General features: G+C 43.2%; 1 protein-coding gene across 6 annotated transcripts in view; it reads right to left on the reverse strand.

The window, feature by feature from the left end:
- rasal2 (RAS protein activator like 2) overlaps window positions 1–22,916 on the reverse strand; it is a 103,937-nt gene that overhangs the window by 43,419 nt on the left and 37,602 nt on the right. For 4 of the 6 annotated variants that reach the window (XM_083782908.1, XM_083782906.1, XM_083782907.1 and 1 more), the window contains exons 2-3: window positions 18,183–18,310; window positions 17,665–17,782 (exon numbers count right to left, since the gene is read on the reverse strand). In XM_083782908.1, coding sequence (XP_083639034.1) covers window positions 17,665–17,782; window positions 18,183–18,310 — 246 coding nt within the window. Of the gene's footprint in view, window positions 1–7,241; window positions 7,373–17,664; window positions 17,783–18,182; window positions 18,311–22,916 lie in introns of those variants that run through there. The other 2 variants (XM_083782909.1, XM_083782910.1) reach the window with 2 other exon arrangements.

The following is a 22,916-nucleotide window of genomic DNA, read 5'->3' on the forward strand; positions in this document are numbered from 1 at the left end:
CAGGCTAGCCAGCGGCAGCAGTGATTACAGTGTTGTCTAGTTTGTGTGAGAGAGTGGAGGAAGTGCTTTGATATTAATTATTAATAAGCTACCTTCATCTCCCATCAGGCTCCACAGTATAACACAGCTGACCTGATGGACAATGGTGGAAAAAAGTACTCACATTTTCTACTTACGTAAAAGTAGCAATACTGCAATATAGACATACATACTGTATATCATACTTGCAACAGTCAACAGTCAACCTTTCTGGTACGTTCCATGGTATATGATCTGCTCAAACAAGAATACACTTAACTCGATGAAATCTTGACGAATTTACAAACGGTTTACTTTATTACAAACCTTATCAATGTGACTATTATTCAGGATGCTTATCTGCATAATGTGACTTTTAAATGAAAGTCCATTATAAGTATGCAGTATCATAACTACATCTCTGACATTTATAACAAACCAAAATTGAGCAAAGTGTGGTAATTTAAAAAGTACATACACCATAGACACAATGTTATGAGTGAGCGAGCTGCCTGTAGCAAGAGGGTCGCCATGTGGCGACGTTGCTCTCCATTAATTAATCGGAAATGTTTTAGGGGATTATGTTCCATCAGGCGCCCCGGCAGGCCAGGGGGAGGCAGTTTAGAGACCAGGATTACTGCATGTTCTTTGTGAGGGTACCTACCCTAGGGGACACGGGGAGAACATGGAAACTCCACACAGAAAGGCCCATTTGGGGCCCCGGGTATGGGCACTGATGACAAGGAGGAGAGAAGCGCCCATAGCGGGAATCGAACCCAGGACCTTCTAGCTGTGAGGCAACAGCACTACCATTCCCCCCTAAATCGACAAAATTTACAGTTGATTTTGTGGACAGCAAAGGCATTTTGGCAGGTCTTGATGGCGTCGAAATGCCTGATTTTACACTTGGTTGCAGGCTGAAAATAGCGATCTATAAGCTTGCAGAGTGACGCCTTGCGAGTTTGTAGATTTGCTTGTCAGAGTGCTACAACTGAGCAACACAAAACATAAATTACTTTTCTTTTAGAGTGAAGTGCTCCTTTAACTTGGGCCACTTGGTGGAGCAACTACTGTATAAACAAACACAAAGAAAACACTGTCTCTCTGCATGTGTGTGTGTGTGTGTGTGTGTGTGTGTGTGTGTGTGTGTGTGTGTGTGTGTGTGTGTGTGTGTGACTGTGTAGGAGGATATGATGTCAGACAAACATGGGACAGAATGTCAAGAATGTGAAAACATGCAGACACCCATCCATTCTGTTCAATCACAAAGGTGCAACTAATTTACCTGTCAATCATATGGATACAGGAGTAGAATGAATGAATGAATGAATGAATGAACGAACGAACGAACGAACGAACGAACGAACGAACGAACGAACGAACATTTAGACCCTGGTATCTGTCAGGGCACCTAATGGTTAAGTAGTACTGCCGGAAGCCAATAAGCCCAGATATCATATCTTCCTATTTCAACATAAATTCCTGGCCTACTTCATGACTTGCACAAAAGTAGTCAAAATAGCTCACAAAGCGTTGCAATGAAATGCGTAGTGAGCTTGTAGATGGCTATTTTCGCTACTTTATTTAACCGAATGGAAACCGCAAAATAATCTGTCATGTTAGTTTGGTTATTCACTAATGGCAGATATACTGTACAAGCTGTACAATGTTTTTATTTATTTAAATCAACCTCAAGTATTAATGGGTTACCCCATTTAGACCTGAGGACGCATCTGTGTCACCTTATAGTTTTTAACCACTTTAACCATTATTTTAAAGACATAGGGAAATGAAAAATATGGTTTTCACACTTTTAGAGCATATCCGTGGTCATCATATGGGCATACCGTCTATGCCAAAACAATGGGAGAATTCCCACTCGGACAGACAAGTGCAAGACCGTCTTTGATGTCTGCATGTTGCTATTCATGAAGCATTTTGTGCTCTTCAACGAGATTGATCAACTTCTCAGCGGAGACCATGTTGGCGGAAACAAAACAAAAAAAAGTATGGTGGCTCTGCAAGGACACAGCACTGCTCAAAGGGCCAAAGACAGCTGCGGAACACAGATAAAATCGACCAATTCGTAGTATGCCAACGCCTTTGCACTGTGGTTGGGGTACGAAGCTGTCATACAGTACATACAGTACAGCAGACAGTGTGTCCAGTCAGACATAAAGATCTGTTATGATAAACAACATTCCATTCTTTACCAGTTTAGAACGTTTTGCTGAATGCGACACTATCTTTACAAGTACGTCACATTATAACGATAACTGTAATTAAAATGCAATAACGTACTGGTACGGTATATGTAGCTTATGTACTATTATTGTGTAGTACAGTTTTATGTAAAATGATTGTGTATGCGTCTGTACTATGAGTACAACAAAATGTGCTTAGTGGGTTCATCTGGCAGAGGTCCAGCTCGTTAAGGTGTCTAGACAGGAGAATTAATTAATTTCACTGTTCTGGTAAGTAACAGTATGCTCATTAAGTTCAGCCGTACAGGACACAATGGTAATATTCAACCGGCCTCATTTGCATGACAAAATATCAAGATTCTTTTGTGAGGCTGAACTATTCATCAAAGAAAGTGGAAAACACAATTAGGAACTACTTCCAAGTTAAAATCGCAGGCTGCTGTTAAGGGTATTCTATTGTTTTAGGTCATATTTGGTTTCTGAATCAAGTACAATATTAATTTCACCCTCGCATGTATAGACCAATTATTTGTATTAGGGCTGGGGAATTAACCAAAAATATATTGATAAGATATTTAGAACGAATAACCCACTTCACCTTGCTCAATGGTTTCTTGACGAGTCGATAACATATATTATATGTTATCGACTCGTCAATAAACCATTTCTGACTTTTTTATTTTTAAATATATATCTCTGCTGTTGGGAAGAAAGCACTTAACTCCAAAATGTTATTTCTTTCAGAAAATGAAAAATTTACATTTTCCAGGAAATTAATAAAACCTTGTATTTTGAAGACAAAACAATACTGCCTCATCAAAGTTGGTGTTGTGACTTTATATATTGTCAATTACTTCCATGAGAGGGGAAGAGGTGGAGGATAGTTGCTGAAAGTTTGAGGGTCCAATGGAGTCCAGAGGTTTTCTCCAAAGCGCTTTAATACTTTTCATTGGTTCAATATTTTCGAAACAACACACAGACGTAAAGGGTCATTCAATAGCACTGATTTATGGGGGGGAAAAAAGAAAAAACCAAAAAAATGGAGTTAGGTGGTTTCCTGTCAAATAATGTAAGAAAGAGCATTTTCAAAATGGCATATATAACACATTCTATGTGCTCGTCATCAGGGTGGGGGGTCCTCAGTTAAAGAATGATCACTTCGGGGGGTCGCGGCCTGAAAAGGTTGAGAAACACTGCACTAGGAGAGCGATCGCCCGCTGGGTGAGCTAGCGAGCTAGCCTGGTGCAGCCAGACTTCATCCGCCCCTAATGCATATGCAATTTTTGTTTGCCTGGGGACCCCCGAAAATACTTTGGCCATGTCTCGCCATGGAAAAGGTTCGGCGAAAATAATGAGGCGATCCACCGAGGGGTTGCGACCCCCAGGAACCCTAGTTTACAACACAACACAAACCAAGGGGAGCATTCATTTCAAGAAGGAGAGGTCTCAGTAAACATCCCTAAGCCTTCTGTTTTGTCTTGGACCAGCAGTGGTTCCCTATGAAGATACAAAGGAGACTATTTGTGTCTCCATGGGGAACAACTGCTGGTCATTTTTTTGGTGAACTATCCCTTAGTTTAAGCAACATGATCAAACGTAATGAAACTTTACGTCACCTTTTTTTTTTTTTTTTTTTTGCGGCTTACGCCTTTATTGATTTTTTAAGGGATAGAAAGTAGGCTGACAGGAAACGGGAGAGAGATGGGGGGATGACATGCGGTAAAGGCCGTGTCGGGTCCGGGAGTCGAACCCGCGGCACACCGCGACTGGATTACCAGTCCGGTGCCCAGACCGTTACGCTACGGCCTGGGCCTACTTTACGTCACCTTTAATGTTAGTCACATTTACATTACTGTATCATTAATATTTTTTAACGCACCGATTAATGTGAAATATCTGTAGGGAAAAAGAAAAAGAAAACTCACGAGCGTTGCCATTTTGAGGAAAACACCTTTCAAACTAGTACAAATAAAATATATAAATGTTGGGTTATAAATTGTCAGAATGTTTATGTTGGTTTATGCGTCAAAAGAGTGACTTTAAGACCTGTTTCATTGTACAGCGCAAGTCAACGAGAAGATTATTTTTGGAATATATAACATTGAATGTTGCGCAACAGACGCTCCCAGCCTGTGGAGCGATGCGATCGGTTTTGATATCAATAATCTCGTCCTTTTTATCAAACTCCTGAGCGCTGGGCGTTACTAATTGATTGAAAGGAGAACTCCGTCCTTCCTGCTCAGGGTGTTAAATACCACCCGCGCCTGGAACATTTGCGTCGGGACCTGCGTGTACAACGTGTGATCACGCTGTTGTTGAGCCCTGTGAAATGTCTTTCAGTGTGTGATCCCTTGTCGGCGATCAATCGTATATAGCAGGGATATTCAAATGGCGGCCCGCGGGCCACATGCGGCCCGCGGAGCGCCCCCTTGTGGCCCCTGAAAGAATTTTGAAAAAAAAAAAAAAAAAAAAGGGTTTTTTTTTTTTTTTTTTTTTTGAGAATAATAAGAGGGCTAATAAAAGTTACAGGTATGGTGTGTGCGATATTAATTGTGAGATTACCATAATGACGGTAATCATTAAAGGACCAATTTTCAACCTATCTTCATATAATAGGTCCTCAATAATAATCATGATAAAATGACAAGTTTTTTTCTACTCTGTCTGTGTCACATAGGAGGGCTGTGGGCAGTTTAGAAACCCACCCAACAGTGACATCAATGGAGAATCCAAGCTAATAGAAACTGCAGGCTTTCTAGTCCTGAAAAGTTGCAATGCGAAAATGGAAGCCATCATTCTCACAATAATAAACCCTGTTAGGGTCCATTTGGTTCCATTTGTACACTCTCTGAGTTACAGACCCATAAGGGTCCATTTGGTTCCAAACCATTTCCCTGGGGACCCCCTGGAACTGCCTCAAGGACCCTGGGGGTCCCCGGACCCCGAACCCCACTTTGGGAATCACTGCTCTATGTAATCTGATCTTTATAGTCTGATAAACTATTCTCACGTAAATAAATCTTGTTTAAAAAACAATCTGCCTAACGATGATGTCACTGGTGGTCGTGGACGGGTTTCTGAACTGCCCACAGCAGAGTGTGTGTGTGTGTGTGTGTGTGTGTGTGTGTGTGTGTGTGTGTGTGTGTGTGTGTGTGTGTGTGTGTGTGTGTGTGTGTGTGTGTGTGTGTGTGTGTGTGTGTGTGTGTGTGTCCGTCCAGCTGATGGTCGTTAATGTCAAAGCAATGCTGTTTATGCACTGTCAAATAGGTCTAGGCCTACATCTATTCTAAGGTGGCATATACTTGTATAGACATTATTATCCTGCTCATTACTGTGCGGAAATATACATAAATCTTCGTGTTTGAGCACAAAAAGCATTTTGAGAACCCACAAATTTACGCGCTCCGCTCGCACACATGTGCGGCCCCCCACACACAATCATTCTACAGTTGTGGCCCCCGGCCTAATCTAATTGAATACCCCTGGTATATAGTGTGAAAACCACAACGATATTTATGACAGACGATTTCAAGGAAGAGACTTGTGCAGTGTTAATTTCCTAACGATCTGATGACTCCCCGACCACTTTAAAGGTCGTACAGTGTTTAGCTGACCTAATAACAAATCGCCCATACAACCAGAGCACAAAGACGTGACTCAACAAAGTTCAACAAGTGTCATTTGTCGCTACAACACTCACGCCCCAATGTAGCGCACGGTGCATTGTGTGCCTAACAGCGGTAGCGGTCTAAGTACAGTGACACAAGCAGCGACCCAATTACTGTAATAAGAACAGATGTTAAGCTCAACGTTTGTGTTGGCTGTCAGTTCCTGTATCCGTTAATAAGACGGTGCAGCCATGTGTGCACTGCTTCACAGTTACAACAGTATACATTTACTGGAGTTCTCTACTATTTTTGGATACTAAAGACAAATTATGCTGTACTTTTGACACCCTTTCTAGGATGGGAAAAATTTATGTTATGAATTAACCAAGCCCTATAAGCCCTATTTCCATTACAGTGAAAATAGCAGATCTACAAAATCGCAATACTGATATATATTTCTTTGTCACATTTCTGGAAATTCCTTGCATTTTTGTATTTATCTTTAAAATATAAAAGCCCACGTGCCTCACAACATGAGATACAAGTGCACCTTGTGAGCTTGTAGATCTGATACTATTTTCACCATTACTGATTACTGATTTGTTTTTACATTTCTGGAAAATCCTTGCATTTTGTTTATTTATTTATATTGTATTTATTTATTGGGGGGGGGGGGGTCTACATTTGAATACAGCAATGCATTGACATTAAAAAGAAAATGTACTTCGTACTTTTTAATATTGAAGTATTTTTTAAAAGCATGTGCAGTACTTTAACTAAAATTTTACTGTGCAACCTTCACTTGAATTTGAGTATTATTTGTCCAGGAGTATCTACACTTCTACTCGAGTACTGTGCTTCAGTACATTGTCCACCACTAGGTATTGTCTACCGCCGTCTACCCGCTAATGAGACGGTGCAGCCATGCGCGCGCATGGCGCAGCTGCGACTAAACATGACTCTAGCACTGCACACGCACACGCACACACACACACACACACACACACACACACACACACACACACACACACACTCACACACACACACACACAGAAGCTAAATCAACATAATCACAGCCTGTAGCCCGGTGGTGGTTTTTGTAGTCATTGCAACAGTTATCAACCTACAGTAAACTCTGAGAGTGTACGAATGTGTAACCAAATGGACCCGTGGAGGAGCTAAATTAAAGCGACTTGAACTGTGTACGTATCAGATAGATAGATAGATAGATAGATAGATACAAAAGGACACACAGGGACAGAAACACAGGCAGACAGACAGACAGACAGAAGCAGAGCAACAGGTTGTGTCAGGTTATTTCTTTTTAAGTTTCTTAGACGTGTCCACCATCTGTCCATCTGAAGTCAACACACACAGAGTTGTGATATTAATACCATTAAAACGAACTTACCCATCATTTCCATTGCTATAAATACGAGCCGTTTACATGCTGCTCATTCCAACGTGTTGGTGTGAATGAAGTAGAGATTAGAATGTGTGTGTGTGTGTGTGTGTGTGTGTGTGTGTGTGTGTGTATAGTCCTGCTCTTGGTAACGGCTGTGATTAAAGTAGTGTGTAGTCTGAAATGTGTAGAGTATTGCTGCGTGTAACTGCTGTCAGTGTGGAATGCAGCGGAGCCACTCCACACAGCCCAGTCCCATTGGCTCCCAACACACAACAATACAATGCTTTCGTCAGCCAGACTCCCCCCCCAAACACACCGACCAACAGAGAGAGAGAGACACACAGACAGACAGACAGAGACTTGGCGTGTGATTGTTTGTGTGTGTGTGTGAGAGAGAGAGAGAGAGAGAGAGAGAGAGAGAGAGAGAGAGAGAGAGACGCCTCTAGATATTTTTGAAGTTTATCCATATTTTACACGTGCTATTCAAAAAGCTCTGCCAAATCTACTATATAATGCGTACGTGTGTGTGTGTGCGTACGTGTGTGTACGGTTGTAATGTACGTAACTCCAGAACCGTTTCACCCACCGACTTCACATTCGACACACCCGCTCCACACCCCCACAGGGAGTGCAGTGCCAGGTATCGAGTCAGTCGGACGCACGGCTCTCCAGAACCACCACAAAAGGCTCTGGTCAGGCTCTGCCAGTGGGCCTAATGAGGCCCACTCCTTTCACCTGGGCCAGGCTCTGCCAGTGGGCCTAATGAGGCCAACTCCTTTCACCTGTGCAATTTCCAGCCTCTGCCTCAGCCAATTGAGGCTCAACCAATCAGTCTCTGCCAGTGGGCCGAATTGATTGCCAAGTACACTTTTCAGTTTGCAGTCTTACTCTTCACACACAGGCACATACACAGATCTCCATGTGGGACACCGGCTGACGGTTAAAACGGGTGCTATGACAACGTATATCTTTAGGTTCCCAAGTTGCATCGTTCCCAAGTAGGCCGGTGGCCGACTGTGATGGGAACATACAGGTCTAGTATATATCAATGTGGGGGTCCTTGACATGAACATGTTTGAGAAGTCCTGCCGTAGAGTAGGGATGGGTCCGATTAATCGATTATCGTTGATAGGACCCGAAATCGATTATGAAAATTAATAATCGATAATCTTTTTTTTTTTTTTTTTTTTTTTAATGAAAATCTGTTGGAAAGGCAATATTGTCATCCAAACAGGACAGGGCTATAGGCCTACCAAAGTGTGCCTAAGATTTTTTTTATGTGTAGGGTTCATAAAAAATAAAAATAAAACACGCCCCTAAAGATTACGAAAAAGCAATCAAAGCAATATTTTAAATACTTTTTATTAGCTTATGCATTGCATCCCATACATTCCATAGGACCTCACACGGACAGATGGCATCATTAACTTGCAACGGGAGTTGTCCCTTATTGAGTGAAAGATGAACCATTTCCATTTTTAATTAAAAAAAATAGTTATAGAGGGCAATTATAATGTACTAAGGCATATATTAGCCAGGGATCCTGTTAAGAGACAAACAGGAGGAAATGTTTTAAAGAATAATAATTCCCTACTATACCCAGGCCCTGAGATGGTTCATCACGGCTGGGGTTTTAGGTATACCGTTTATATAATTAATGCTGTTTCGGCAACACGCCGGCTAAAAATACAGTCCAAATAACACTTTGACAAAGTGTGTGTTCTACCGCTCTGAAAATAACTCACTCAGGAACAAGAAGACGGATCCAATTTCCCCCGTGTCATCTTGGCTTTCACACTAAACTCTGCATGTCAAATCAAAACACACTGGAATGTAACTAAGCACATTTACTGCAAGTACATTTTAAGATAATTTATACTTCTTCACTACATGTCAGAGGCAAATATTGTACTTTTTTTTTTTTACAATGCATTTATACAGTATTACAGTTTTAGTTATTTTGAATATTTTGATTATTATTGCCATAACTGACTTGAATGACATAACTAATTAAGCCCCTACTTTGGCTATTCAAACATAGCAGATCTACAAGCAAATGTGACACGTATCCGCATATTTTTTTAAAGATTATGACACATTCTGAAAACTTTTGAAAGAGTACTTAACACTTTAGTACTTTTAGTATATCGTCTCTGTCGGGTGGAAACCTCAAATGTTCAAAACTGTTACTTTTCATGATTCAAATTCAAAAGCATCAAAAGTAGCAGATCTACAAGCTCAAAACGCATTCTGTAACTTTACCCAATTTTGAATGCAGGACTTTTACGTATTCTACACTCTGTAAAAGTATTGATACTTTTACTTTAGGTAAAAATATATATATATATTAATCTGAGTACTTCTTCCGTGACTGCCTTTCATGATGAACTATGCCTGCCAATCAAAACAAACTGAATGGATGCTGCCACGGCCCAATGGTGTAACCGACACGCGCACACACACGCACATGCGTGCGCACACACATGCGCAGCTTTGCGCGCGCACACACACAGTCACACACACACACAAGCACGAACGCAAACACAATTTTTAGCCAAAAATAGCCAATCTACAAGCGCTGTGATGCACTGTGATATTGTAGATGGGCAATGAAAAGTTTTAACCAGGACTATTTATTAAATTCTACTATGTGTTTTGGCCCATATACAAGCATAGAAAGAGTATGGTACGGTACATACACGTAACCATACTCACGTCTCTCACACACACTCACACAGTCACACACAGTCACACACACACACACACACACACACACACACACACACACACACACACACACACACACACACACATCTCTCTCTCTCTATATCACACACACACGCACACACACACACGCGCGCATGCACACGCAGTCGCACACACGCACACATTTACATATAAATAAGGCTTCATTCTCTGCTCAGAAAGCAGGTCGGGGGTGGAGTGGGGGTATGAGGGGGGTCTTAAGAGGTCAGAGCAGAATGAATCAACTCTTGGGTCACGGGGTCTTCACGATTAGTGTTGCCACGTCTGCTTATTATAAGCAACTTTGGGCTTGTTTTTCTTGTAAATATTGGTAGTTGCGGGTTGCAGGTTATTTTTCATTATATATATTTTTTTGTTTCTAAAGCGTAGTTGCTTATTTTGGGCTTGTTTCCTAATGTTGATTAAACACGTGGTTCTCAAACATTTTCCTGTCAAGGACCACCAAATTCCCCATATTTTTGTTGTGACCCCAGTGCCAGATTTGTGTTCACTTGTTTCACTTTTTTCAAGATTTCTAGGGAAATAGCTCGTAGATTGTCCATCAACTATTTTCCAATATCCATCCCATGTGGCCTAGTCGCTACTTTTGGGCTTGTTTTCACAGACCTAGTTGCTTATTGCTCTCGCAAAATCTGGCAGCAGTGTTGTTCACAATCCTGTAGGCTATTTAAAACTTATTTTTAAATAAGCTATAACTAGACTTTAAACCATCATTTAATGGACACTGAGGATTTTACTATGTATTACAAATACAATACAATGCTTCCATACGTATGCAGTATCAGTTCAACTATGTTCTGGGAAAGCATCTGTAATCATCTTGTTTTTAGCGTTCAAAAATAGCAGATCTATAACGTTGCATGAACATTTTTGGAAAAGTGTGAGAACTGCTGGTTTTAACTGCCTCTGGTCTTAATCAGACAGGTGTGTCCTGTTGGTCTTAATCAGACAGGTGTGTCCTGTTTGTCTTAATCAGACAGGTGTGTCCTGTTGGTCTTAATCAGACAGGTGTGTCCTGTTTGTCTTAATCAGACAGGTGTGTCCTGTTGGTCTTAATCAGACAGGTGTGTCCTGTTGGTATGACTGGAGCGAAATGCCTGTGTCAGTATAGGGCTCAACAGTGGAAAAAGTACTCAATACTGCAATGTGGAAAAGTCCAGAATGCAAAATGTACTGTACTTAAAGTACCAAAAGTAGAAAATACTCATTATACAGACTGTCCCGTTTCACAACTTTTGAAAATAGCAGATCTACGAGCTTGTGAGCTTGTAGATCTGCAATGTATGAAATGTACTGTATATAGGGCTGAAGTGGGTAATGTATGTTTTGTAATAATAATCAACATCTACTGAGCGATATTCGTTCCTACTCTCACATATGGTCATGAAGTGTGGGTCATGACCGAGAGAACAAGGTTGCGAATACAAGCGGCCGAAATGAGTTTTCTTCGACGGGTGGCTGGCATCTCCCTTAGAGATAGGGTGAGAAGTTCAGTCACACGAGAGAGACTCGGAGTAGAGCCGCTGCTCCTTCGCCTGGAAAGGAGCCAGCTTAGGAGGTTCAGGTATCTGGTTAGGATGCCTCTCAGGCATCTCCCTAGGGAGGTCCTCGACGCACGTCCCACTGGGAGGAGACCCCGAGGCAGACCAAGGCGCAGTTGGAGGAAATACATCGACTCACTGGCCTTGGAACGTCTCGGGATCCCCCAGGAGGAAGTCACTAATGTTGCTCTGGAAAGGGAAGTCTGAATCTCTCTGGTGGAGCTGTTGCCCCCGCGACCCGATTGCGGATAAGCGATTGAAGATGGATGGATGGATGGATGGATGGATCTACAAAGTAACTAAAGTTTTCAAATAATTGCAGTGGAGAAATGTATTTGCCTCTGAGCTGTAATACTATAAGTATAAGTACTGAAAATTGGAAATACTCAAGTAAAGTAAAAACAATAAATAAATACGTACAGTACTTGAGTAAATGTACTCAGTTACATTGGAACCGCTGGTAGTGTAGGACTGAACAGAGCAGAAGTTGACGGTTGGGTGTTTTGAATGTGAAAGCCGGCTGGTTTACGGGTTTACTGGGACACAACAATGCAACTGACCTCAGACCAGCCACTGGGAAAGCCCACCTACACAAAGACACTGAACTCAGTGTCGAGCAGGGTTACAATAGTTATTAGTTAGCTAAAAACCTAACAAAATGACAGGAACTACAAAAAAAACGAACTGAAAGTTTATAGTGTGTTTACACTGTCCTTAGTTTAGAAAAATTGCTCACGTGTTTCTCATGCTGTGAGCTTGTAGATCTGCTATGTTTGCAATTTGTCTGAGTTGTTGAAACTTGACCATGACCATATTACAATAAAAAACTAAGCCTTGTATATATATATATATATATATATATATATATATATATATATATATAAATCATATATATATATTGTGGGGTCTGGTGAGCGACCCCCGCGATGGTAAGTGCGTTGCCAGGGCAACCAGACACGCTGTCAGACAGAAGACGCCTCGGGCCGTTGGGAACGCCCTCCTCCGCCAGATTGAGCTGATTGACGGACCGCACACAAATCAGCTAGCGGCTACACTCGTCATATAAAAGGCAGAATCAGTAGTGCGTCTGACAGCGGCTGGTTTACACACACACGCTCACGGAGGCACGCACACGCAAACCGTCGGGGGGTAAGCAGACACACACGCTCTCACCAAACACACACACTCATGTGTATAACTCTGCATGTCTTAAACTGTCACTCTCCTCTCGTCACAGGTTTATAGAATCCGTCCAGGGTTGTGTCCGAGGGACAGAATCCGCGGGACTGGATGAAGGAAATATAACATTGAGTTCCAGTTCTCACGTATCGGGCTGTTGCATGGAAGCCAGCCCCGCCAACGACGGCGACGTGAGAACTACAGATAATAAAGTCGGGATAACATTGAGTTCTGTCTGGCATACAGAAGAGGAGTTCCAGTTTCCACGGACCGCGCTGCGGGAAGGAGCCTGCCCCGCCACAGCGACGAGGACGAGGAAACTACGGATAATAAGGTCGGAAGGAAACCTATTTAATTCCTAAGACATTGCATTGAGAACTGCCTAGCAAGCAGGCACTCATTATAGACGCCGGTTCGGCTGAACGGCTTGTGCTCGCTCGGAGCTGAACCCCCGCTATGGGAGAAGATCCTCTACAGTAAAGGCTAAATACTGACGACGTCACGAAGCAAGACTCCGCCGTCATATATTATTATTATTATTGTTTCTTATTATAAAGAGCCCTCCAGAGAGGAGACGTGCCGTAAGAAGAAACTGCATAACCTAAGTTGAAACTAACCTTCGTTTTCTCATCCTTCTCCAGGCGATGGATTGATGCCTGTGAAGCATATAATACTGTATGGACTATACTCTTGCCCGAGTGACCCATGTGGGGTTTCTCCTGCATGTAAAGTTGATATAATTGATTGATGTGAATAAACAGCCGTTTTCCAGTGCTGCAATACCCTGTTCCGCCTGTTCATTCCACACCGAGACTCCACAATATATATACACACACACACACACACAGGTATATATAGCAAACACGCTCAAAAAGAAAACACTAGGATAGAGCCCTGAGGGACTCTGTTCTAAAAACGAACCAAAACTAAACTGAATTTGAAAACATGCTAAATTGTAATAACCTTGACCTCTTGGCCAGCCCACCTACTCGCTCCCACAAAGACCAAGAACTGAACGCTCTGTGTAGACGAGACAGAATCATCTTCATCTCCCCGTCCCTCCAATTTAAGTATCTATAGTTCCGGAAACGGGTAGTATATCTTCTTCTTTTTGTTGTAGCACGCACAAGTGATCCATTACTTGAAATCCAAAACCATGGACGCGGCACGGGGGCCATGACCTTTGGGCATTTCAAAAAGCAACACAGAAAGCTAGTTATAGGACTGCTATAGCCTTTGCACCGGGCCCCCCCCCCCCCCCCCCCTCCTACACGCCGCATACTCATACTCATGCCCTGAGAAATGTCCCTGGGCCCACGTAGTAGGGAGAAGAAAGAGAGGGGGTCACACACTGCCGTGACCACCCCCCCTGTGCTCCGCCAAGGACCCGGCAGGACAAAAACAGGCTCGCTTTTGTCCTGTGCCCGAGACATTCCCAAGATTCAATCGTCCCACTCTGCCGAAAGCAACAGCCACAGACCCCCCCCCCCCTCGCCGCCTATCCCCCATATCCCAAACCAACACCCCCCAATACTATACTTAAGTAAAATGTTGAGGTATATATACTTTTTTGCTTTCTTCAATATTTACAATGTTCAATACTTTTACTTCTACTCCACATCCCAGAGGAAAATATTGTACTTTTACTCCACTACAGTTAAACTTTAGTAACTAGATACTTTGTAGATTTTGATTAATATTACAATTTACAAAACACTTCAGCCCTATACATTCTTGAATACGGGACATGCACTTGCACATGTTACACTGCAGTCTGCAGATACTTTTACTTAAGTGAAACCTGTGAGTATTTCTACTATCACCGCCCCACCCCCCTGTCCACTACCCACACCTCGCGGCCTAAATTACAGGCGTGCGCTGAGAGGAGGCAAGGCTGTGTGGATGCAACACTTAATTATACCACGTCAACTCACATTGTGTAGCGGTATCTGAAAGCATAACTCATGCTCCATCTGACAGTAGTATGACTTGGCCTTTACAGTTACTCTGTATCTGTACTTTAACCACTCGAACCCCAATACCTTTTTGCGAGGTCCTCAGGGCTCTATTTTTGTGTATTTTTGGTTTTCAAATATATCTTCGCTGAAAATACAGTAGCAGTGAATGTTTTCCCCAGAATATAGATGTGGTAAACAACAAATGTAACTTAACACTTGCGAGGTGCCTAGAACGTCTGTGCGTTTTATATTGATGAATGTAGGCCCCGACCCTAAGCTACATCTGGCTAGCTCTGGAATGCTAGCATCATCCCGGCCGTTTCACTCATATGGATATGAAGAATCAACTGACTGAGAGAAAACGCTAATGTTACTGCTGCTGAATTAGTTACATTTTCGCTAGAAACAGATGGTATCAAATATGAGTGACTGACGGTCGGAAACGACACAGAGCCACCTCCCTGAAAATTTGGTCATCAAATAATTGGCTTAGGAATGCCACAAAAAATAAGAAATCTCCATGAATTCAAGGCTTCATGGGGTGTGTACGGTAATTGATAGAAAATAATATAATATATAATTTGTGGGGGTGAACTACGACTAGGGGCGTCATTTCAACGCGCGCGTATGCGTGTGTGTGTGTGTGTGTGTGTGTGTGCGCGCGAGCGCGCGCGTGCGTGTGTGTGTGTGTGTGTGTTGTTTTCCTCCCTGAAATGAAAGCCAGACAGCAACTGTCTGAGGATTAGAGGACAAATGTAGCTCTGCTGACTGCTTTGATTAAACTGCTGACACACACGTGTCCGCGCACACACACACACACACACACACACACACAGTGCCAGACATTAATCCGGCACCTGAACTTGCTACTCCTGTATTGGGCGTGTCTGTGACCTTTTGACTGTGACCTTGTTTGCCAACCACCGTTACCCCTTTTTACTTGCTCATTATGTCCTAACCTCATGTACTGTACTGTACATATCTGTCACTTTTATCACCTTCTGTCCACCGTTGATTTTGAGAGCCTTGATTTAGTTTTAGTCATAGTCTTTTGAGTAATTTAGTCATATTTTATGGAAACGTTTTGACATTAGCTTGCAAGAAAACATGACTTTACTCAGTTCTTGACACGTGTAAACCATGTGAAGTGACAATAAAGTAGCACAGTAAAGCTTGCAGATCTGCTATTTTGGAAAAATCGTGACAATTTGTGCAAATCTTTTAATATATTCGATATATCGATATATCGAACATTTTTAACTGAAATATTTGCTTCTGGGGGGTACCTGGAACTATTTTGGGATGGCGGTTGGAGGCCAAATCTATTTGATTTTGGGGGTCTTTGACATGAAAAGGTTTGAGAACCACTGCTATAGTAGCCTGGGGTCCACCTATGCTTTCTATGGGCCGATTCATACTCCTATTTTAGAGCCGAATAAAAGTCGGTTTGTCGCTGTAGAGCCTACAATTTGACGTAATTTGAGGTTCGGGGGGGCGGGTACCGTCCTAAAGTCGTCTCTTCGGTGCTACTGAAAATATCTGACGAGCCGAAATCATTTCGGCACTACAGCGCCGAAACAGCGGTAAAATAGGAGTATGAATCGGCCCTATGGCATAGGCAGCTCCCGGCAGGATCCGCCGGGAGAATCTAGACGCAGCTGCGCGACATGAGACTAATTAATTAGAGCGACAGAGAGAGAGAGAGGAGTGCGTGTGTGTACGTGTGTGCGTCAATTTAACAAGGGTGCAGACGATCAGAAATCAGCAGAGAGTGATCGACGTTTGAGCTACTCTATGGCGAATTGAAGTGGACTGGGTCCCAGACTTTTTTCTCTTCTCCCTGGAAGTAAAAACGTCTGGGTTTCCGAGGCTACTGCTATAGTAGCCTTAAAGAGCCCTGTGCTTTTCTGGGCATAGATGGGCGGAACAAACTACAGTAGCGCACTAGCGCTGGACCGCTGCAGATTGGTTCACCAACCTATGAGCCCGCCTCCTCCTCCCCAGTAGAACGCAGCAGAGAACACTGACATGACCAAAGTGAAGTTATTGGTTTAGCGAAATACAAGGTTCACTCCCACTCCTATGCCACTTTTCCTATTTGGCTCACCCAGGCTTATTTTGTCCCCTTTGAAAACAAAACGCCTGCCGTTATCGAGGCTACTCATATAGCAACATACCAGAGGTTTTTCAGAAAACTGTTTATGATTTCGAAGGTCTTTGTAGAATTGGCCTCAGGTCTTACTGCGCTAAGTGATTGATTGTATCTACTGCAGAGGTTTTGACCTCCTGAGTGAGCTGCAGGCTTGTTGGGTGTGTTTGGGTCACTTATGTTGAAAAACAGGAACCGCTGAGGAGGAATCGGTAAGATGTGCTAGAATGGCCTCTCTTGAGGTGAGCAAGTGGTTCTTTACGACTACAAAACGTTAAAAGCCACGGATTAAAGCCAAATAAAATCTCACAACTGAAAATTAATTTGATTGAATTACAAAGTACAAACGTGCTGTGGACGCAGGCAGGCAGGCAGGCAGGCAGCACACACGCACGCACACGCACACGTTTGATCGCCGGCACCCACTGTGTGTTGAAGTGTCCTTGAGCAAGGCACTGAAACTCGAACAGACACACAGCATGGTGTGTGTGTGTCTGTATATTTACATATGACAAGTAAGACGCGCAAACGCGTGAAGCGAACGCAGCTTGTGTGTGTGTGGTTGTGTGTGCGTGTGTGTGTGTGTGTGTGTGTGTGTGTGTGTGTGTGTGTGTGTGTGTGTGTGTGCGCGTGTGCGTGTGCGTGTGTGTGTGTGTGTGTGTGTGTGTGTGTGTGTGTGTGTGTGTGTGTGTGTGTGTGCTACAGCTGCGCCCTCTGGTGGCGGGCGGGTGGTGTAACAGTGGGACAGACAGACACACACACACACAGACACACACACAGACATTCAGCCCTTGCTGTCATAGTAAGTGGCTCACTGCGTTCGCAAATATTCTTACCCAGCACGTTGGTGCCCTCTGGCTGGAACTCAGGGAACTGTCCCTCTGATGGCACACTGACCGTCCGTCGTAGGCTCCGCCCCTTGGCCGAGTCTGCCTGGCTGTCTGCTATGTCAGCCTGCAGAGTGGGGAAGAGGGGCATGATGGGTAGTAAATGGTGATTCAATACACAGGATATGTACTGTGAGTATCTGTACTGTAAATAAATATTCAGACTACTTGAAAGGTTTAAAAAAAGGTAAAATCACTGGCAGTGCAGAGTAGACGCATGTTCATGCGTGCACATGGGTTTTTACGTGGACTAGCAACGAAGCTAATTTTTTTGAATTATTTTGTTTAAATGCGTTCTCTCGGGCGTGGTGTCCTGGACAAAGGTAGCTTAATCTTGTTATCTCGGGCATGGCGTTGAAACAGTTTTAACGTAGTAGCCCAATCAGGGTCCAGCATCTCTGGTGTGTGTGTGCACATGTGTGTGCGTGCGTGCACATGCGTACATGCGTGTGCGTGCGTGCGCATACCTGCTGGTCCTTGCTGATCAGAATGAGCTGGCTGTCAGTCAGGACGCAGTACTTCCTCTCCCAAACCGAGCTCTCTATCAACGGAGACTGACCGCACGAAAACCGGTGTGACGGAGCGCCTTTCACATCTACACACGCACACGCACGCACACACACACACATACACACAGAGAGAGAGAGAGAACAGAAATTAATCATTATAACAATAACAATTACAAGGTAAATCAGCAAAGAACAATTGTCTGTCGGGTGGAAACTTTGTATGTCCAAAACCGTTACTTTTCAAGAATTAGGAAAAGAAAAAATTATAATAACCTGTGTTCTAATGGATCTAATGTAGTTATTATTCAGTCACAAGTTGTTGTTCATGCTTTTCATTGTTTCAATATTTATAAAACACAAAACTATATTCTACAAGTTTGAAACGTTGACGCAATGCGACGCATTTTGGGCTTTAAGTTGTACATCTGCTATTAGTACTACTTTACACTGGTAGCCAAACCCAGCCTGAATCAGATCTGAGATCAGATCTGTGCCACATCCAGATTGGAATCAGATTAGTTTAAATATGGCTAAACACAAACAGGTTACATGAAATCCGATTTTTACTAATGCGACTTGACACATTCAGATGGTTTCCGAGATCCCAGTCTGAACGCTATAAACCTGAACTAACCACCCAAGTCGCATATCAAATTGCCAAATTAGGGCTTTTCATGCACCCCCGGAAATATACTTCTAATCAGTGTTTTCTGGTCAGAAGGAAAGGGGTAAAAATGTCCCATCTACCATTTATATGCAAATTAGTGTCGCCAAAATAAAAAATGTCTTTACATCTCAGCCAATATGTTTAAAGGGTCAAGGATCACAATCAAACTATTCTTAAAGTGATTGTGTAACTGTGGCATGCTGATATGCAAATCAGTGCTGCAATTACAATATGATACCAATTATTATTACTGAGCTCACACAGATGCTAATCTTAACAACAAGCACAACAAGCATGGAGATCTACAAGCTCACTTGTAGATCTGCTATCTTATGCGGTGAGAAAGCCATGGAACAGCGCCGGGTGCTCAACCAGGTCACCCAGTGTAAACCATAGACTATAAAAAAATATGGACAAAGCGTTCTCCGGGTCTGATATGGACGTCACGTAAGATGAAGCCTGTCAGTCCTTGAATTGTAAATCGCCATCTTTGTAGATCCGTTTGGGCCCAGCTGGCCATTGGCTGGCCCAGACAACGAGGCGGGACTTCCCCCCTTCTTCTTTGTTGGTTTTTATTTTGACTCGAACGGGGGGTGGCTCCCGATCATAGACTGTAACGGTAGCCACGCCCCTCAGAACATACGTGACTTTATGGTCATTTTTTTAATAAATAATTTTATAATTTTATAATTATGATGAGAAATGAGACTTTAAACTAGTGACTGGAAGCAGAAAGTATTCATGACCATGTTTATTAAGGTAATACAGTCTAGGTGAAGTTGGGCCCAAATACATGGTCCTCTATGGAGCTATGGGGTGTTTTGGGCCCAGTGACAGCGCCACAACAGGCCATTATATGAACTTTCAGGAAGTCCCGATTTCCTTAGTGGCTTCACAAAATATCTGTCTGACTGCCCCCCTGGTGTAAACCTACAAGCAGCATTAACACTGCAGTTCACAACTTTGTCCTGAAGGAGGGGCTGTGGTCTAGTGGGAAACACTCCACAACGTTTTGCTGTCATTACTGTAGTGTGAACTGCACTGTACTGTATACCAGGAGAGAGAGAGAGAGACTGAACAAGCTGCTTGATCACGCGTGCGCACGCACGCACACACACACACACACACACACGCACGCATGCACGCACGCGCGCACACACACACGTCAGTTTGAGTTAAATGCTGAAGGCAGCAGATTTAAACATGATTAAATATTGAACGGCATGTCGTGGCGTTGACGCAATATATAAATAATTGATGTTAAACTGGTTAAAAGTACTGAGTCACCTTGATGATGTAATGACACAGCTGTTCACTTCACATGTGTGAAGTGCGACTGCGTGCGTGCGTGCGTGCGTGCGTGCGTGCGTGCGTGCCGGACCGATCGCATGACACTCTTCCTCAGTGTTTTACATCAGAGGGTTTGCATTTTTAACGGCTTAACACAGTGGAGTAACTATTTTGGGACACTGGCATTTTCAGGATCCACAGCATATTCACAGTGTGGTTCAAATGCGGTCAAGGCCTGGGAGGGAGGGGGCTTTCTGGTTGCCTTTGGATGTAGGTAGACATGGCAAAGAATTGACTTGGAACTACCTCTTTGGCGTTTTTTTGGGGTTATTTGCAGCAAGAGTTAAACTTCTGACCATCCAGTTAAAGTAACAGTTACGGAAAAAAACAAGGATGGTAGGCGGTAGGCAGTGACTTCCAGAAGAATCCTTAAAGACCTAGTGAAATGAAAAATAAGTTTTTCAAACTTTTACACCATATCCGTGGTCATCATGTGGTCATCATGTGGGCATACCTAACAATGGATGCCAAAAAAATGGGAACATTAAAAAATTTGTGTAGGCTATATAAAAAGTCCATAAAAATCTAATTTTAATTACTTCCTGAAAAGGAAGACGTGCTGCGTGGTGACGTGACGAGGCTCAAATCGATAAAAGCCAATAAAAAATGAAGCTCACCCGTTTGATTCCCCTGGCCCTGGCTCTGCTGCCGTCTCTCTCTGTCACCTTGTAAACAAACACTCTGCATGTGCGCGTGCATGAGACGGAGAGACGTCTCATAGCCTGGAGGGATGCGATGCGACGCTCTGATTGGTTCAGAAACTTTTCAGAGGCGTTTGAGGCTGAAACTTCAAAATAAAATGCCCAAATTAACCATTTCACCCCGTCTTTAACTGCCCCGCCATGCAGGCCTAAGTAGGGCTGCGTGATGTTAGGAAAGCACGCTGTGTAAAATGTAATGCCTCAAGTCCTTCAATTCCAAGTGCTTATCGGGGTGGTGGATCCCCAGTTCAAATATGGTTATTTTGGGAGGTCCCCAGTTCAATTATGATTATTTTGGGGGGTCCCCAGTTCAAATATGGTTATTTTGGGGGGTCCCCAGTTAAATTATGATTATTTTGGGGGGTCCCCAGTTCAAATATGGTTATTTTGGGGGGTCCCCAGTTCAAATATGGTTATTTTGGGGGGTCCCCAGTTCCAATACGGTTATTTTGGGGGGTCCCCAGTTCCAATATGGTTATTTTGGGGGGTCCCCAGTTCAAATATGGTTATTTTGGGGGGTTACCAGTTCAAATATGGTTATTTTGGGGGGTTACCAGTTCCAATATGGTTATTTTGGGGGTCCCCAGTTCCAATATGGTTATTTTGGCTGGGGGTCCCAAAAGGTAGTATACAGATGGGTGTGCCAAGGGAACAAGCGGGCCCTGATTCAGGGAACGGTTGGAAAGCCGGCCTATCGGCTATTTCCCTGTCATAATATCCTGTAGCAGGGGGCCGTCTGTAATTACATTACACAACCGAGTATAGGGCTTAAGTGGTGAAAACACTGGCTTTACACATAAACCCCTTCTATCTACCCAGGCTGTCCAAGACCAGAACGTTGCTGTCTCTCTCTCTGTTTGTCACACACACACACACACACACACACACACACACACACACACACACACACACACACACACACACACACACACACACACACACACACACACACACACACACACACACACACACACACACACACACACACACACAAGTTCCAGACCCACAGGACCACGGCCAGGGTTCCGGCGAGCCGCCCCACGTCCGAAACGGTTGAGAAATGACAGAGTTACCGTGTGGGGGACGGGTCCCTCTACTGTACCCTCTACTCAGTCTACTGTACTGTACTGGCACACGCGAAATCATCATATATACAGTTAATATGTGCGTGTGTGTGTTAGGTTGCGTGGTGAAAAACAACCATGCTGTTTTCGTGCTCAGACCCAGGCTGCCAGCCACCCTGCCACGTAGCTCCATAAGGGAGTGGTTGCACCTGGCCACTCAAAACATTTTCAAAAAACAGCATATCTACTGTAAGCTGACTCAGTGTGTCACTTCAAGCTTTACTTCTGCTCAAATCTAAACTTACACAGATGCTTTCCTGGTTTCATGGATAAACCTATCTGAATCTTGTCCTAATTCTAACCATATTCAATTCAATTCAATTCAATTTTATTATAGTGTCAAATCACAACGAGTTGTCTCAAGACACTTTACAACCAACAAAGATCCACCCAGAGCAAGCAATATTGCGAATTTGCGACAATGGCCATATACCGGTAACTCTAATAATAATAATGAAATAAAATAAAATTGTAACGAGGAAAACAACATTTCTCTTTTGGGGTCTGGCATGTTTCGGACGACACTTGTAAAAAAAGACCTCAATAGAAGACGCCAAGATTCTTGGCAAACGTTGCATATTTCATAGCACTTTTCTCCAACGCACTTGTGCATTACCGTGGCCCATTCACACACTGACAGCAGATGCTCTGGTACCAAGCTGCACATCAGGAGCACGAAGGGCTATGTTCACATACTGTAGGTGTCCATATGCCTTTTCAATTGGCGTGTTCATTTTGACAGCAAATTTGTCTTTTGAATTGGCAAAGAGCAGACAATTTAGTTTATTTTGGTCAATGGTCTTTTGAATAAAATGTCATATTTTAGTTCAAATTTTAGTTAAATATCACA

This window comes from Protomyctophum parallelum (assembly GCF_964188405.1).
Source record: "Protomyctophum parallelum genome assembly, chromosome: 14".
In the NCBI taxonomy this organism is placed as follows: Eukaryota; Metazoa; Chordata; class Actinopteri; order Myctophiformes; family Myctophidae; genus Protomyctophum; species Protomyctophum parallelum.